The 17761-nt window shown below is 38.4% G+C and overlaps 1 protein-coding gene across 12 annotated transcripts in view; it reads left to right on the top strand.

Moving 5' to 3' along the window:
• Positions 1–17761, top strand: part of PXDNL (peroxidasin like) — a 381495-nt gene that overhangs the window by 318690 nt on the left and 45044 nt on the right. The window contains exon 18 of one of the 12 annotated variants that reach the window (XM_017872758.1): positions 12890–12953. The exons of the other annotated variants lie outside the window; for them this stretch is intronic. Within the exon in view, the coding sequence (XP_017728247.1) occupies positions 12890–12939 (50 nt within the window). The 3' untranslated portion in view covers positions 12940–12953. The remainder of the gene's footprint in view (positions 1–12889; positions 12954–17761) is intronic. 12 annotated transcript variants of the gene reach the window in all.

Raw genomic sequence — 17761 nt, forward strand, 5'->3', positions numbered from 1 at the left:
GGGGGGTGGGATTGAAAGCCACTGCTAGAAGCGTGATAGAATACTGGCTGCGTGCGATGGCTCACACCTGTAATCCCAGCACTTTGGGAAGCCAAGGTGGGTGGATTGCTTGAGGACAGGCTTGGCCAACATAGCAAAACCCTCTCTCCACTAAAATTATGAAATTTAGCCAGGCGTGGTGGTGGGCACCTGTAATCCCAGCTACTTGGGAGGCTGAGGCGGGAGAATCACTTGAACCCTGGAGGCAGAGGTTGTGGTGAGTCCAGATCGTGCCTCCAGCCTGGGTGACAGAGCCAGACTCAATGACACCTGAGTCAAGGTTGTCTTTTTCACTGCGGTGGTGCTTTATTGGACACAGCAAAAAGGAATGTGGTACTGTGGTGAGGGTGGCATTCTTTCCCTTACCTCAAGTTCTTGGTGATTAAATCCAGGAATAATGAAATAGTCCCCCCTCTTCAGAATGTTGGGGGAACAGGGAACAGTATACAAACTATATTAATGGCAACTACTAACACTCCTTTGCTTCTTTCCAATGTCCCTGGGATGGGGCATAGGGCCTGGTGAGCAGAGGGAGAGATAGATGGCATGGCAGGGTGTGGGCTGTGATGACCAGAGTGGTGCCCTGCAAGGAAGCAATGGCTCCGTGTAGAGGCCAGGGCTGGGTGCCCCTTATACTGACACATACCATTTCTAGCTCTTCTCACCTCTGGCCTTGTGATAGGTGATTCATGGAAACACTTAGCTCATATAATTGTCCTGAGTCTTTCAAGGTGGGTGTTATTATCCCTGGTTTACATATGAGGAAAATAAGGCTCCTGGAAACTAAATACGTTTTCTAAGGTCCCACAGCTGACCTGAAGGACTCGGCTCTTTCCTCTGTGCCCACCACCACCTGGTAGCACCTGTAGGGTAGGTGCATGTCACAGAGACAGCAAGCAGGTCCCCACCAAGGGCGGTTCCTCTGCTGCCCTCCCTCCATTGCCATTGTTCCACGTTGAAGACTCAGAGGAGGAGGGCTCCTCTGGTTATTTAAATGGTAATGCGTCTGCTATGGGCAACATTTGTTATGGAAAATGCAATGCAAGGATGTAACAGACCAGGAGTGGGTTGGGGTTTATGCAGTGTTCTTATCAAGATCTGTGGTCCCAATGAATAATAATACTCTTTCTCTGTGAGTGTCTTTAAAAAATCTCTGGAAATGAATAAGCCAGTAGTAAACATCTGCTACTTAATTGGACACAAAAATACAGTGTTGTTTTTTTTTTTTTATGGCACTATAAAAATGCTCAGAAGTCATGTCAGTAGCAAAATTACCTAAGGATATGAATATATCTTATGTAGTTCCAACCATAATGTAATGTTTATAATGAGAACCATTACAAATGGATACACGTGTATTTTTTTTGTGTGTACTTTTGACTAACAAGCATGGATTTTCAGAAAATTAAAAGACAGTTTAAAATGAGTGGCTTAAAAAAAGGTGTTTAGTAACTGCTCAAAAGTGGACCACTTTCTTATGGGATGGGCTTCTTACACTTACCAATTAACAGAAACATTGCTCTATGTAGATTAGGGGCATGCTGAAACACTCAGATCTCTGAGGAACTAGTTTCTAGACTGTGGCTCCGTAGTTTCAGATAGGGTATACATTTTAATGGTTTGAGTTAATTAAGGCAGTTGAGAAGTGCTGGTTTGACTCCACTGAGTCCATCCCTGAGACCTGAAGTTGTGAATTTCCCAGACAGAGAAGGTGTGTTAAAAGACCTAGAAACTATGTCACTACTCAGTACACTTGCCTTTGTTGTGTATTCATTCATGTTGTATTAATAGATTTCTTTCCTCTCTTTTGCTAATCTCACTCTCAGATTAAAATAAGCGATGATGCTTAAATGATTGATTGACTGATTGATTTTGAAACAGTCTGTCTCTGTCGCCTAGGCTAGAGTGCAGTGGTGCAATCTCAGCTCACTGCAACCTTTGCCTCCTGGGTTCTAAGTGATTCTCCAGCCTCAGCCTCCCAAGTAGCTGGGATTACAGGCCCACACTATTACGCCTGGCTAATTTTGTATTTTAGTAGAGACAGGGTTTTTACCATGTTGGCCAGGCTGGTCTTGAACTCCCGATCTCAAGTGATCCGCCCACCTCAGCCTCCCAAATTGCTGTAATTACAGGCATGAGCCACCATGCCCAGCGGATTTAGTTGTTTTAACTAGCATTATCCTAGAGTAAAATAGAGACCTCCATTTGGGATGTAAAGGGCCACTCCAAGCAGTCCTAGTGGTTCATTTTGTTAGAATGAAATGTATGATTAAATTGACCCTCAGCTCTTTATGTTGCTTTTATAGAATAATTTTATTTTCAACAGGGCTATTTTTTTTTTCATTTTTGTTTCCCACGAATAATAGCCTACTGGTTAATACTGATATCAGCATCTTCCAAATTTAACTACATTTTTTTAAAAACCTGGAGAAACTCTTCTCCTAAATTCCTAAACACATTGAAATGGGCTCTGAGTCTGTTTAAACAGTGATAATATAAATACAATCAAGATTTACATCATTATATCTTGTTATTCTTTGAAGGTAGAAGGCATGAGATCTAAATAATGGAGCTGGGATTTGTGTCACTTAGCTGTAAGACTATGGGCTTGTATGGGTAATCAAACTGGAAAAAGTTGGGGTGTTAAGGATTTGGTTTGCATTTTTCATGTCATTTATTATGTTCAATGAAGAAGTTTGTTATCCACTGTTTTTGTTTTGTTTTGTTTTGTTTTGAGGTGGAGTTTTGCTCTTGTTGCCCAGCCTAGAGTACGATGGCGTGATCTCAGCTAACCGCAACCTCTGCCTCCTGGGTTCAAACGATTCTCCTGCCTCAGCCTCCCGAGTAGCTGGGATTACAGGCATGCACCGTCAAGCCTGGCTAATTTTTGTATTTTTAGTAGAGACAAGGTATCTCCGTGTTGGTCAGGCTGGTCTCGAACTCCCGACCTCAGGTGATCCATCCATCTCAGCCTCCCAGAATGCTGAGATTACAGGCATGAGCCACTGCACCTGGCCCTACCCACAGTTTTTAACCCATGAATTTCAGTTTCTCTTCACAGAAACTAGAGACCATTCTAAAACAGCGTGGTGTTTTTGTTTTCCTTTCTGCCCTTAACTACTTTCATTGTCGTGCATTGTTTTTATAAATTTCCTCAAGTCATTCTATGTATTTCTTATATAAGTAATTCCTTTAAAATATTGCTTAGTGTTTAATGGATAGAATTGTATATACCAACATTTATACAGTCATACTTTGCATATCAGGACTTATATTTCCATAGGCTAGGTTCTTATAGAATTCCCAAAGTAAAGTTGCTGAGGTACAGGATATAGGCTTTTTAATGAAAAAAAGTGTTGTCATATTTATTTCTAAAAAGATAAACATGACGATTCCACAAACAATTATATTAATACCCACTTTATTTCCCGACCAGCAATTGGTAATATAGTCCTCGGTTTTTTGATAGTGCAGTGAGTAAAAACTTAATTATCTCAAGCTCATTTTAATTTTCATTTCTCTGTTAGTATGTTTAAACAGCTGTTTCCATGGTTTTTGGTTTTGGGGATTGGCTGTGTGCATTGTGTGTTCATGGTCTTTGTCCTTTAATCGATCTGTATGAGCTCTCTGCAAATGCTACGTGTTAAAAATGGTGAGGGTGAACGTCCCAGGCTTACCACTAAATTGAAACGGTTTCATCATTTACCCAGCAGCAACGTACTTGCTTCCTCTTATGTGAATTTCTTTCTTTTCTTTTCTTTTTTTTTAGACGGAGTCTTGCTCTGTCGCCAGGCTGGAGTGCAGTGGTGCGATCTTGGCTCACTGCAACCTCCACCTCCCGAGTTCAGGTGATTCCCCTGCCTCAGCCTCCAGAGTAGCTGGGACTACAGGCACCCACCACCACACCTGGCTAATTTTTGTACTTTTAGTAGAGACGGGGTTTCACCATGTTGACCAGGATGGTCTTAAACTCCTGACCTCCCAAAGTGCTGGGATTACAGGTGTAAGCCACTGCGCCTGGCTTATTTGAATTTTTTTATGCTTAAGTAGATTTCTTTCAGTCCCTTGGTCCTCTCTGTAACAAAGTAGCTGCTGCATTTCATCTGTGCTGCTCCTTCTCCCTGTGCACCGCCTACCATCAGGTCCTAGTGTACAGAGGGCTTCATTAATGTGAGGACTTTCTTTAATTTAGTTACTTCATTTACCGTTATTTAGAGCCTCCCTTTTCAAATTAGCCTTATTTATTTTTCCCATTATTTGCATATGCATTATATACATAAATACATAAAATGTTTCATCTATGTCTGTATACAAGTATAGGTGTGTACACATACAGATGTGTACATTGTTGAAAACCTCAGACAAATTGAATTTCACAGACTTTAATTGACAAAGGGCAGTCTCCTGAGCCAGAGCAGGCTCAGAGAGACTCCAGCACAGCCACGTGGTGGAAGAAGTTTTATTGATAGAAAAAGAGAAACGATGTATGGAAAACAGAAGTGAGGTTCAGGAACAGCCAAATTGGTCACAGTTCGGGTTTTGCCTTATTTGAACCCAATTTGAACAGTTGGCTGCCTTTGATTGGCCAACTGATTATGAGGCTCACCTGGTACAAGAGTTGATTACAGTCTGTTTGCACTTCCAGTCAGGTTCACTATGCCCAGACATCTTTAGGCCAAACTTAAAATTTGTAAGGAGGCAGCTTTGGGCTAAACTTAATTTAGCAATTACTTCTGGTCATCCTCTCAACTTTGGGAGATAGACCAAAACTTCAGGAATTAATGTCACTCTATCATCATCCTAAATGTCAAGTAATTTTGTGTGTGCATGAGGGTTAGAGTAGGGGCAACCTTCTTTTGTTGGAATCTGCTGTTTACAGGGGGGGAAAATGATCATTTTAGGACCTATCTCCTTCCTTAAAGTTTCAGTTTGGTTATGTTGCATTTAGCATAAGTGCCTCCATTTTGTTTTTGTCTGGTTTGTTGGGGCCTAGTGCAGGAGCTCAGTCCAAAACAATGACCTCCCATAATTTTGTTTAAAGCCTCCTCTCCCTTTTTGGTAAGGTTCTCACATAGGTGAGTGTGTGGCCAATACTTAGGGCTTTATCACCACTCTCAGTTACCATCATTTTGGGTTTTCTGTCTCAGCATATCATTCATAGGCTACGATGTTCTCATGGTCACATGTTTCTTTGAGTTTTCGTCATTCCAGTTGAAGAAAGGCCATTTGACATTCTACAGATGGTTGCATGCAAATGTTTAAAATTTTTGAGAGAATACAATGCAGCAGGGAGACTGCTGTTATGATTATCAGGAGGATAATACCAAGAGCTTGGAATATGCTCCTTACCTGGGGTCCCGTAAACCAAACCAACCAAATAAAATCAAATAGGTCAAAGAATGTGCTAGGTAAAGAATCTACTCACTTTAACCAAGGAGCCTGCTCATTAATTCCTTACAACTGAATCTCTATAATATCTGATGTGATGTATTTCTTCATGGGTAACAAGAAGTGCCAACAACCGCACAGACACTTCTCTGTTTACCATTAAGTAATCTAGAGCAATTTTATTATTTAGCACAACTTTCACAGGAGCATTTAAAGTCTGTTGTATAACCGGCTGGGCACAGTGGCTCAATCCTGTAATCCCAGCACTTTGGGAGGCCAAGGCGGGCAGATCACTTGAGGCCAGGAGTTCCAGGAAAGGCTGGCTAACACAGTAAAACCCCATCTCTACTAAAAATACAAAAATTAACTGAGTGTGGTGGTGGGTGCCTGTAATCCCAGCTATTCGGGAGGCTGAGGCAAGAGAATTGTTTGAACCCAGGAGGCAGAGGTTTCGGTGAGCCGAGATCGTGTCACTGCACTCCAGCCTGGGCTACAAAGCAAGATTTCATCTCTAAAATAAAATAAAGAAAAAAAAAAGTCTATTGTATAACATAGCATTTACAGTATAGGCTCTTATAGGCTGCTATAAGAGCCTATCATGAGGGATAAATTTCTAATCATTGCTTCATTTACTCCAAACCATGGAAAAAGAAACCTAACAAAAGATGCCCATTTAGAAGAGTGAAGGCTTCCTATTAATTTTCTCCATAACCTGTGGCAGCAATGTTCTCTGTAACCTATGATGTAGGTTAAGAGGAGGGTATCAATGTTCTGTTTCTGACTGATTATGAGACAACAAATGTACCATGAACATTTCTCACTTACACTGGCCCTTCATCTTCCATCTATCAAAGCATAAAGTTGTCTATGTATAAGGCTGGCTTCAATATTTTTCACAAAATTAAAGTATACCCCATGAGTCCACACAACAGTCTCCTTTTTCACTTTTGTTGTTCATAGAAGTATAAGCAATGAAAAAAATAGAAAGATAAGAGTCTTATGATAGCAGATAAGTCTTGATTCTCGATCTGGTGAAAAAGCTACCCATATCAATGGTGTCATCTTCTTCTGGGGAGAATTTTTCCTGGTTAGCTTTACCTTAAAGTTTCCAGTAGGAATACATTTGTAAGAGTGTGGAGGGGACCTTCTGAATTGTGAGGTCATGAACCCAAGGTTCAAGGTCTCAAAGTTTTGCTACAATGTGATGGCAAAGGCCAACGCTGATGTTGTTCTCAGAAGATTCAGTCTTCAGGTTCTAGATTGTGAAGGGATTGATTGTCCTCAGTCAGATCACCATATAAAGCTTTCTTTACCTTGTGAAAATACACCTTGACATAGTACATTAAGGCTTTGCAGCATTTAGTTATGTTAGAGTTTATTAGTAGAAGGTATATGAGACTGTATTATTAGGGGGATAGGCCTTTCAATGATATAATAAAGGTGTCAACTTATGTTTTACACCGGAAGTGGGTCTGATTGTCATTAATCTACAATACCTTTGACCAAAACAATTCAGTCAATTCAGTTAGCTTTGCCCAGTACTATAGTATCTATAATACCTTGCTTAACTGTTTTATAACTTGTCCAGTGAAATAAGTATCCTATCTCTGGCTATTTCTCCAGGAATAATCTTTTAGCTACTGTTATAACCTCAGCCCTTGTGCATGGGAAAGCTTTCATACAATCGGAAAACAAGCACTGAAAATGTCTTCCCCTAGGTACTAAAGGAGGAGACCACCCCTCATATTATCTTCTGCCCAATTTCTGCCTCCATAGAAAGAAGAAGCAAAAACTAAAAGGCAGAAATGAAATCCACAGGTAGACAGTCTGGCGCAACACCCTGGGCCTGGTAGTTAAAGATCGACCCCTGACCTAATTGTTTATGTTATCTATAAATTACAGACATTGTATGGAAAAGCACTGTGAAAATCCCTTTCCTGTTCCATTCTAATTACTGGTGCACGCAGCCCCAGTCACATACCCCTGCTTGCTCCTTTTCACTTTTGTTGTTTTACACCGGAATTACACCCCCAATTGATCACAAACCTCTCACGCAGACCCCTAGAGTTTTAAGCCCTTAAGAGGGACAGGAATTGCTCACTCGGAGAGCTCTGTTTCTGAGACGTGAGTCTTGCTGAAGCTCCCAGCAGAATAAAGCCCTTTCTTCTTTAACTTGGTGTCTGAGGGATTTTGTCTGTGACTTATCCTACTACAGTACTTTCACTGTCTTCCCCCAGGTACCTTCCCTAATGTCTTCCCCCATATGCCATTTAGCCACGTGGCACCCAGGAGGACTATGAAGGGCAATGCCTGTCTAAGTCCTGAATTTCCATGCCTGATGCAGAAGTCAGGCCAGAAAACAGCTGTGAGGAGGATGACTGGAGGATACAACCCCTTCCAGAGAAGCCAGGAGGCAAAACTGGGCCAGGGAAGAACGGGCCATGTTTGGCTTGATCCTGGCTTGTGGGTGCTGTTCTAGGAACTGAGAACTTATCCCCAGGCTTCACCATGGCCATCTGTCCAGATCACCAAATCCAGACTCTCAAAACCAAACCATAAGCTCACAGTCAAATCAAACAAGTACCTACTTATATTTAACTGACAATTTTGAAACCATTCATATTTTGCCAACAATTTAAAAACAAATTTTATTTACCAAATCTTATCACATACACTTAACATATATAGTAGACATATGAACACAGACAGAAACAGATCTTCTGGCTTTCATAAAGCTAGCTTATAAATAATTTTTACTTTCTCTCTTTAGACTATCCCTTTTTCAATCACATGCTTCATTGCCCTAAGCAACCTCCAGCCAGGCAACTCCAAATCCGTACTTCTAAAGGGCCAACTCCCAAGCCAAACAAGAAAATCTGTATTTCGACAGCACAGAGCTAAGACTTTAGGCCTAAATATTGTATCATCAGCTCAAACCAAGGAAAAAATAGTGAAAGTAAAAGTTCAGTTAAGACAAGACAGTACGAAAAGCACTTTAAAAAATGTTTGACTTGTCGTGTAAATTGAAAACAATGGCAAGAATTTCTAATGTACACAGGCAGATATCCTTAAAGATGCAGATTTCCTTTATAAATGTAGATTTCTTTTACAAAAAGGTTTAAAGATAGCCAGTTAAATTCCAGAAAGGCATATTTTAGTTCCATGGGTGTTCTTTCTAACTTAACTACTGTTTCTTAGCTGAAATTACTGAGTTCAGCATGGAGCCCATTAAGGAATAGGGCAAAGAAAGCATTTTCCATGACTGGATTCACCATGGATAGCTGTGAGAAAGAAGACAGTCTACTTTACTGAAGGTCTTATGTTTTGTAAACACTTTGGGATAGCTTTCTTTTGCCTTTGGGGAAGAATAATAACTAAACCAAAAGGTTAATAGATATTTTCTTATCAATTAGTCTCTTAAACTTTTATTTTCCATGTACAAAAGTCTTTTAAAAAATAGTAAAATAATAACATCTTTTAGAAGCTTCTGCCTATCAATAGGTGTCCCTAAATGAGACTAATTCAAGAATTCTGCTTTTCTTTTTCTTTTCTTTTTTTTTTTTTTTTTTTTTTTTTTTGAGATGGAATCTCACTGTGTTGCCCAGGCTGGAGTGCAGTGCAAGATCCTGGGGTTCAAGTAATTCTCCTGTCTCAGCCTCCCAAGTAGCTGGGACTACAGGTGCCCACTGTCACATCTGTCTAATTGTTGTATTTTTAGCAGAGATGGGGGTTTCACCATATAGGCCAGGCTGGTCTCGAACTCCTGACCTTAAGTGATCCGCCTGCCTTGGCCTCCCAAAGTGCTGAGATTATAGGCGTGAGCCACCGCACCTGGCCAGGAATTCTCATTTTCAGATTCACTGCTTAAAGTGTGGTGTTATTCATTTGGAACATTCCATTCTAATTTTAAATTACCTTTAGTTAGATTTTACCACTTCTATAAGTGTTTGCTGCTTCCAGAGTTGATATTTATACATGAAAATGTAGGCATAGCTGGAAGGTGGATTATTCAGTTCTTTAGAAACTAAGGATCGCCTTTTTAGCTTACATCTTGGCTTTGGCTATCAGATCTCCTTGATCAACTTAGTTAATGATTTTTTTTCCTACCTAAGCACACAAAAAAATAAAAGTGCTAGGAAGCAGTAGAACACAAAAATCTTTGTGAATTTCCAAAAGCTGAAATTTACACCTCCTGCAATATTTCCATTTATTATCACTTTCTGTCAGACATAAGAGGCCTCTACTGGATCCAAGCAAGTTAATATCAGATTCAATGTGATTCTGCATCAGTCCAGTTTCTGTTGTGTTTTCTGAACCCAGTTCAGATAAAAAATTGCTCAAACAAACTCAGAGAGCTAAAAACAAATCTGTGGAGCTTTGGAATCTGAGAGAGAATTTACCAGGATCCCCAGCTGTTGTGAGAGAGCAAGGACTACAGTGGGCCTGGCAGGGACCTCACTTGATCACTTGTTACTCCTGGGCATCAGGGGAAGTGCTACTTCAGGTCCCACTTCTGACACCATCTGTTAATTAGGAAGACTCCTGAGCCAGAGTAGGCTCAGAGACTCCAGCACAGTCATGTGGTGGAAGATTTATTGACAGAAAAAGAGAACTGATGTACAGAAAACAGAAGTGAGGTACAGAAACAGCCAGATTGGTTCCAGACCAGCGTTTGCATTATTGAACACAGTTTGAACAGTTGGCTGCCTTTGATTGGCCAAAACTTAGTGATTGACACAAGTGTAAACTACAGTCTGTTTACACATCCAGTTAGGTTACAGTTCACTATGTCTGGAAAAACCTTTAGGCTGAACTTAAAATATATAAGGAGGTAGCTTTGGGCTAAACTTAACAACATGTGTATGTATGTGTGTATATAACTGTACATGGATAGGTGTGTGCATGCATGAGTGTGTATACATATGGGTGTGTGCATGTGTAGTTGTGTACATATATACATGTGTATGCATAAGCATGTACATGTAGATGTATGTATAGCATAGGCATGTATAGCTATGTGTATGTATGATATATGCATATTTAAGTATGCATATGTACATGTACAGTCATGTGCATGAATAGGTATTGCATGTATAAGCATGTATGAGTATGTATATGTAGATGTGTGTACATGCATTAGTGTGTACATGTATATTTGTAAACATGTATGGGTATGTTTATATGTGTACACAAAAGTATATACATGAAAGGTTGTGTACATTCCTGTATAGATATATACATATTCAGGATACACAAGAGTAAGAGTACACATGTATAGGTGTGTGCATATATAGGTGGAAAATGCTTGCCTTTACTACTCATTGGTTTTTTTTTTTCTTTTCTCTTTTCCTAAAGTGGCCTATCAAGTAAAGCTTTCAAATTGAGTACTTGTGTAAAGTATTCTGCAAATAATATTTTATGCTCAAGTATCTTTTTCCTGCTGAACAGTGAAGAACATCTTACTTGCACAGGATTCCTGGACTGTGATCTTTCCTACTCTTTGCCAGTGTTCCTTCCCTGATTTCTAGCATCTTATATTGCAGTTGGAAGGATAGGTGTGATAGGTGCCAATCTGGACTTTTTCCCTTGCTTAAATAGGTGTCTCTAATTCTTTTTTAATGGGATTCTGTAAGATCTTTTGTTTAGAATTCGAGCAGAATATGCTTAGATGTAACTTTCCTTATCAATCCAGTGTCAAACTTAGGGAACAATTTCAATTCACAGATTTTCATATTTCTTCAACAAGGGGAAGTTTATAGCATATATTTCCTTAATTACTGTGTATCTGTATGTATCCTCCAAATATTTTTTTTTCCTTCTGAAACATTCTTTATTTGAGCATTAGGTCTACCCCCCAAGTCTCTTTTCTTTTCCTTCATATTACTCTCTTTTATATTTTTGCTAAATGCTCTGACATATTTTTTGCACATGATCACTTATATCAAATTCACCAATCAGTCTCAACAGAGATCAATCTCCTTTTAAATTTATCTATTTAACTTCTTAGTTCCAACATCATCTGTTTAAGTTTTAGGGCGTCATTTGCAGCATCAGAAATGCCTAACTACTTGTATTATTAATATTTATTATTGTTACTATTTTAAACAGATGTGCTTTTGTCATCTCTGTCCCTTGGGTCATGTTTTCACTGAGAAAGTGGCTCCTCTCTCTGATGACTGTTCAGGACCCTTTCATGGACAGTGACTTTTTTATCTTGGCTCAAGTTGTCAAGGTTATCTCCATGGCAGAAACCTAGCAGAAGGAGACAGGTTCACTGGGCTGGGCTATGACATCAGCCTCCCCTAGGCTAGAGCAGGAAGACAACCCACTTATTCAGTTCATTCTTGGCCTTCTGAGAAGTGGAGACACCCTGCATGCTCTGAGGGCAGAAGCTCTCGGAGCAACCTCAGAAATCTGAACATGAAGTCCTTTCAGAGGAGAGCTGCTCTGAGTTCTCAGTTGGGGAGGGCTGGGCATGGCTCCCCCAGGGCTGTGACCATCAGGAGGACTGTGTGCTGCATTCTTCCCCAGGGCTTCCCTCTCCTCTCAAGCACACTGTGGCCTCTATGTTCCTATGCCACCTGCCCAGGGGAGGCCTGTCCCCTGGGGTTGTGGGGGAGGGGAAGAAGACCCATCTTTGGGGTGCTCATCTTCAGGGCACCATGCTCCCGAATCCCTGTGAGCTCAGTGTCCGCATGCTGCAATGAGCATCCTGTGATGAGGGCCTCATATAAGGGCCAGGGGAGATTCTTCCTCTTGTCTTTGGTGGAGGTGCATGCTGACCAAGGCCTGAGCTCTTTGGGGACAGCACAGGCATGTGAGCTTTCCTGTCTGACAGCATTATCCAGCATATCTGGTTGTTCAAGGTCACAGAAGATTCTGTTTAATCATTTTTTCACACTATTGTGGGAGCTAGGAATGTACCGACACAAGGTCTGAGTAAACCAGTTTTGATCGGAAGCTAAGGGGTGACCTAGAATTGAGTTCTAAAATACTGATTTCTTTGAAGACGAAAAAGCTCTTAGAAGGATCCTCAGGATTATCGTAAGTAAAAAGCAAAACTGGTACTACCTGTTTACTGTTTCATCTGGCCCCCTCCTGTCTTTTAGCCTGGGAAGAGAGAAGATGAAATCCCATAGGCTCTGAGCCCACATGGTCTGAGCAATCTATTTCATTTAAAAATAATTCATTAGGTTTCATTATTAATCTTATACTAAGATGAAACTTATCATAACAGGTTTCTATTTGGCCTTTTTCACCTTGTGGAGAAACGTGGGATAATTCTAATTCTCCTTCGGTATGACATTACACTTTTCCTTTTAAAGATGACTTTCTTTTCTATAATGACTTTTTTCTTTTGCACTAAACAGGCACCATTCACCCTAAACTCCCTAGTTTCTTCATGCTGCATGATTTAGCGTTGCTTCATTATTCTGATTTTGCTAATCTGTTTTTCTTTCAGAACATTATAATTCATCAAGGTCTTTATTAAAGTGTGATCCCCAGAAGTAAGCATAGCTTTAAAGGTATGTTGTGGATATTGACAGAATTGTCCAATCTGACATATGTCTTTCCTACTCAAAAATAAACCTACAAGCCCTCCATGAGGAAAAAATAAAAATCATGTGGTTAATCTCCAAAAAAGTTAGGGATTTTTTCTTCCCTAGGCATCCTATTTGTTCCACTCTGGGGTTGCCAACTTTTTGCTTTTACCTTGTGAGTTAATTTCTCTGCCCATGTTATTTTGATACATAGATTTATACTCTCCATTGTGTGTGTATACTGACTCCGGTTTTGTCAATATGAGCAAGTTGCATCTAAATATGTGTGAAAAAATATGTGCAAATGCATCCGAAGAAGCCACATCAGATACTATCTGCTCAGATGACCTCCTTCAGGAACCACTTCTTGATATTCTCTGTAGAATCATTTATCATTGGCCACCCAGCATTTTACTGGAAGTCATTCCCGGAATGCTGTGTTTGCACAGGAATTGCTATCAGTAGTACCAGAGAATGTAGAAACATGGCAGCGGCAAGCCAGGAATTCTGTGCTGCTTCTGTGTGTACTCTTGCCTCAGGTGAATGGATGTCTTTGGTACAAGATATGTAGGAGAAAACCAGTACACTTATAACTTAGCTCATTAATACAGCACTCTGGAAGGATTAATACTGGTAAGGATAATGAGACTATATTCTGCTTCAAATAATGGGATATTCTGGCGAAAGATTATGTTGCTTGTTGTACATGAGGAGGGTTTTTTATTTTTCTAGGTACATGAGAAAATGCTATTCCACTGACAGTGTCCAAATTATGGCAAAACAACTTACAAGTTGACTCAGAGCTTATATAAACAGTAGGGTGGTTTTGGGGATAATTATCAGATGAATCAGCTGCTTCATTGGAGTTATTGTTCTTTTAGCCAGCAGAAACATAATAATTCAGTGCTGTAGGTAAGGCCTAGGAAACAGTAAGTGCCCACTGAAAATATTAAGAAAAGATGAGGAACCAAGAGAGCTCCGACAGATCCGTAGCTGGTGAAATTATAAGCAGCAAGTATTCAAAATGTTGTTTGATTTGATTTGCTTTTAAGGAAAAGGGAAAAGGGAAACCTCATGAGACAAATGCTAAATTTATAGTTATCAAAAGATCACAGTAACCAAGATTGATAAATGAATGAATATAATGATAAAGCCAAGAATCTTATTTTACCGGCATAAAAGATAAAGCAAAAATTTTCATATTTTCTTTGAGATTTAATATTTTATATCACTTAACATACTTTATAGAACGTTTCACATTATATTCCTAGGTTCTTTTCTTTCCTTAGCTACCTTAGGTACAGATTTTCTTTTTTTTTTTTTATTTTATTCTTTTTTTGAGATGGAGTTTCACTCTTATCACCCAGGCTGGAGCGCAATGGCGCAGTCTAGGCTCGCTGCAACCTCCGCCTCCCGGGTTCAAGCGATTCTCCTGCCTCAGCCTCCTGAGTAGCTGGGATTACAAGCACCCGCCACCACACCCAGTTATTTTTTGTATTTTTAGTAGAGACAGGGTTTCACCATGTTGGCCAAGCTGGTCTCAAGCTCCCGGCCTCAGATGATTCGCCCACCTCGGCCTCTCAAAGTGCTGGGATTACAGGCGTGGGCCACCGTGCCCAGCCAGTTATAGATTTTTGAAGCTGGAGATGACCTAAGAGATTATTTGACTAAGAAACAAAATTAAAAACCCAACACTTCATCTTAAGATTAGGAAGCAAAAGTTGGAAAGGTTTAAGTAATTTGCCCTCAGTTATTTATTAGCAGACCTAGGGATAGAGCTCAGACTCCCCATTGCCAAGTCCATTTGTTTTCCTCACCCCGCCATGTCACCTCATCGCTAGTTTTCCTTTTGTTATACCTTCTGTGATTTTCTCCACATCTCTTTCACTATCTCTTTCACCAGTAGTAAACATGGGAACTTTTCTTTTAGCTGGGTGGCCTTCTTTTTCAGAAACCCGTGCTAAAAAATTGAAAATGCAACAATCTTGACATTTTAACATCAAATTAGACTAATTTTCAGTATCAGTTAATCAATAGATCAAGAGTCTTTGCATAATACTGTAGGCATTACAGATGCAATTAAATAATATTCTCAAGTTCTTATTACCAATCTACTAATTTCAGCAAACTCTGCAATTGACACATTTGTTTGTGTCATAAATCAGTCAAAACTCTACTGATAAAGCTGACTTTGCATAAAATAGAAAGCATTCTCTTCAACATGGAATAGAAAATGATTTACCCTCATTTATTTTAGAAATTAAAAACTTACATCTAAGGCGGGTGGGATATTTCCTAAGACAAGATAAGTGATGTACTAAGACTCCATGCCACTCGATTAAATAAAACTTCCTTCAAATAAAACAATTTCAAGAAGAGTCAACAGATGTATATTTTCTACTGGGATTTATTGAACCATCTGGTCTTGTAATTTCCAGCTGCGTACTTCACATTAAGTTCTGTCTTTAAAGCATCAAGTAATTGTAAATACAGTATATTTTATGTACAAATGTAAATATATTTAGGTTTGCTCATGACTTTCTTTCAAATAAATTGTGCTTATGTTTGTAAACTAATTAAACTTTAATTTATTTCATGAGACTAATTTTATTACCATCATATTTCATGATGCTGTGGTTGTTTCATGCTTAACTTATACAATGCCTTCTAAGTATTACTGAAGAAGTAAGATTTCAACAACTCCTATAAAGCTTTCATGAAGCAATTACATTGCAACAGTGATCTCAGGTTTGTCTTTGAAAGTTTTGCTATTTTAATAGAACACCATAAGGACATCTCCCACTCTCCTTGGGTCTGTTAGTACCTAATATCTTACATGCAAAACTTGTTGAAATCAAGGTGAGAACATTACAGTTGGAAAAGGGGCAAATAAGTAGCCCTGAAATGATACAAAACAGGATGAGTGTTCAGTGATATACAATATTAATCAAACTCTACTGATGATGTTGACTTTACATAGAGTACAAAGCATTCCCTTGAAAATAACCCTCTCATAAGTTCTAAGAATAAGTTATCTTCCAAATACAGCATTTTGCATTTATTTACAGTCTATTATATCATAGAAGAAAGAAAAAATTTTCTGTACCAGGATTAGGCAATTCATTAGCAGGGCTTTACCAAGTTGCTTAAGAAAATGGTTTCTTAATACTAGAAGTTTATTTTATCATCAGATAAGTAGGGCCTCTTGGTATTTTTCCATCAGATATGTTCCTCTTAGTATTTTCCCATTAGAAACGTGCCTTTTAGTAAATATGAGAACTGTCTTGTAGCTGATGACCCTCCTTTGTAGAATCTTATGCTAATGAATTACAAATGCAAGAATCTTGACATTTTAACATCAATTTAAACTAATTTTTCATATCAGCTAATCAATAGGATCAAGAGTGTTCGCATAATACTTTAGGCATTGCAGGTGTAATTAAACAACATTCACAAGTCCTTGTTACCAATCTACTTATTTCAGCAAATTTTGTAATTGTCCATTTGTTTGTGCCATAATCAAGTAAGTCAAAATTCTACTGATAAAATTGACTTAGCATAAGCATGATGATAAATGATAAAAATTAGAAAATTTGGAAATCCTCATTACGTTATTACGTTTGTAATTCTTAATATTGCTAAAGTATGACATTGATAATTAATGAAATTTAGTTTCAAATATGTTCCCATAAAATGCAAAATATTTGGTAAACAGGATATATGCTCTGCAGATCACTAGGGAAAACCAACAATGTGCAGTCTAAAGGAGACATTGGAGAGCAAAATTCTTAAAATCCTTGTAAGACCCAAATGTGCCTGAAATTTCAGTGCCTTAAGAGAATTACTGGAAGTCAAAGACTGCTTTATGTATCTAAAAAGCAGATTTTAACTCTATACCATTAACAAGGGCCATACATAGGCAAAATATTGAGAATGGTCAAATATGAAAGCATACATCAAAGTTAAGTCAGGCACACAGAAACAGGAGTGGCAATAACAGTACACAGTTGAATGTAAGAAAAGCATTAACTGAAAAAAGAAGGTTTTTTTTATTTATTTTATTTTTTTATTTTATTATACTTTAAGTTCTAGGGTACATGTGCATAACGTGCAGGTTTGTTACATATAAAAGAAGTTTTTTAAATCTCAATTTTGAAATAGCTTAGCATCCATTCAGCACAGCTTAATAGAATTGTGTTTGAATATTATTAATGAGATCAATTTGTGAAAGATGTATTTAACTTTGTCCCTATAAGCTAAAATTAACTTTATCTTCAAATATTCATAAGGATTCTCAAATATTGATTATATGCTAGGTCACTAGAAACACTAAACTTCCCGAAAGCAGACTTCATTATGTTTTACCACAATGCAACTAATCTAAAGTAATCAAGTTTAAAAGAAAATAGCTACTTAGAATTTTTTTAGTCATTAGACCAAATAAATATTTTATCAATAAGGCAACAAAATTTAAGTTGAATATCTAAAAATATTAATGACATCATTATTATCAAAATTTATGGGTAACAGAGGTAAATACAGAAACAAACTTGTAGTTTTATTAAAATGAAATAATAAAATAAATTAACAAAACACACAGCTAAAGATGGTAGAGAAAAGACAGCTAAATAAATACGAATGTTCTGAGAAAGCCTGAATGAAGATATAAGCGGAAGTGATGAATAAATCTAATAACTGGCTTAAAAAATAAAGGAAGCAGAAGTAATAACTATAAGAAATTATATATTCATCTAATATCTAATATGTATTATATAGGTATAATATATATAATA

This window comes from Rhinopithecus bieti, unplaced genomic scaffold (assembly GCF_001698545.2).
Source record: "Rhinopithecus bieti isolate Rb0 unplaced genomic scaffold, ASM169854v2 scaffold_6979, whole genome shotgun sequence".
Classification (NCBI taxonomy): Eukaryota; Metazoa; Chordata; class Mammalia; order Primates; family Cercopithecidae; genus Rhinopithecus; species Rhinopithecus bieti.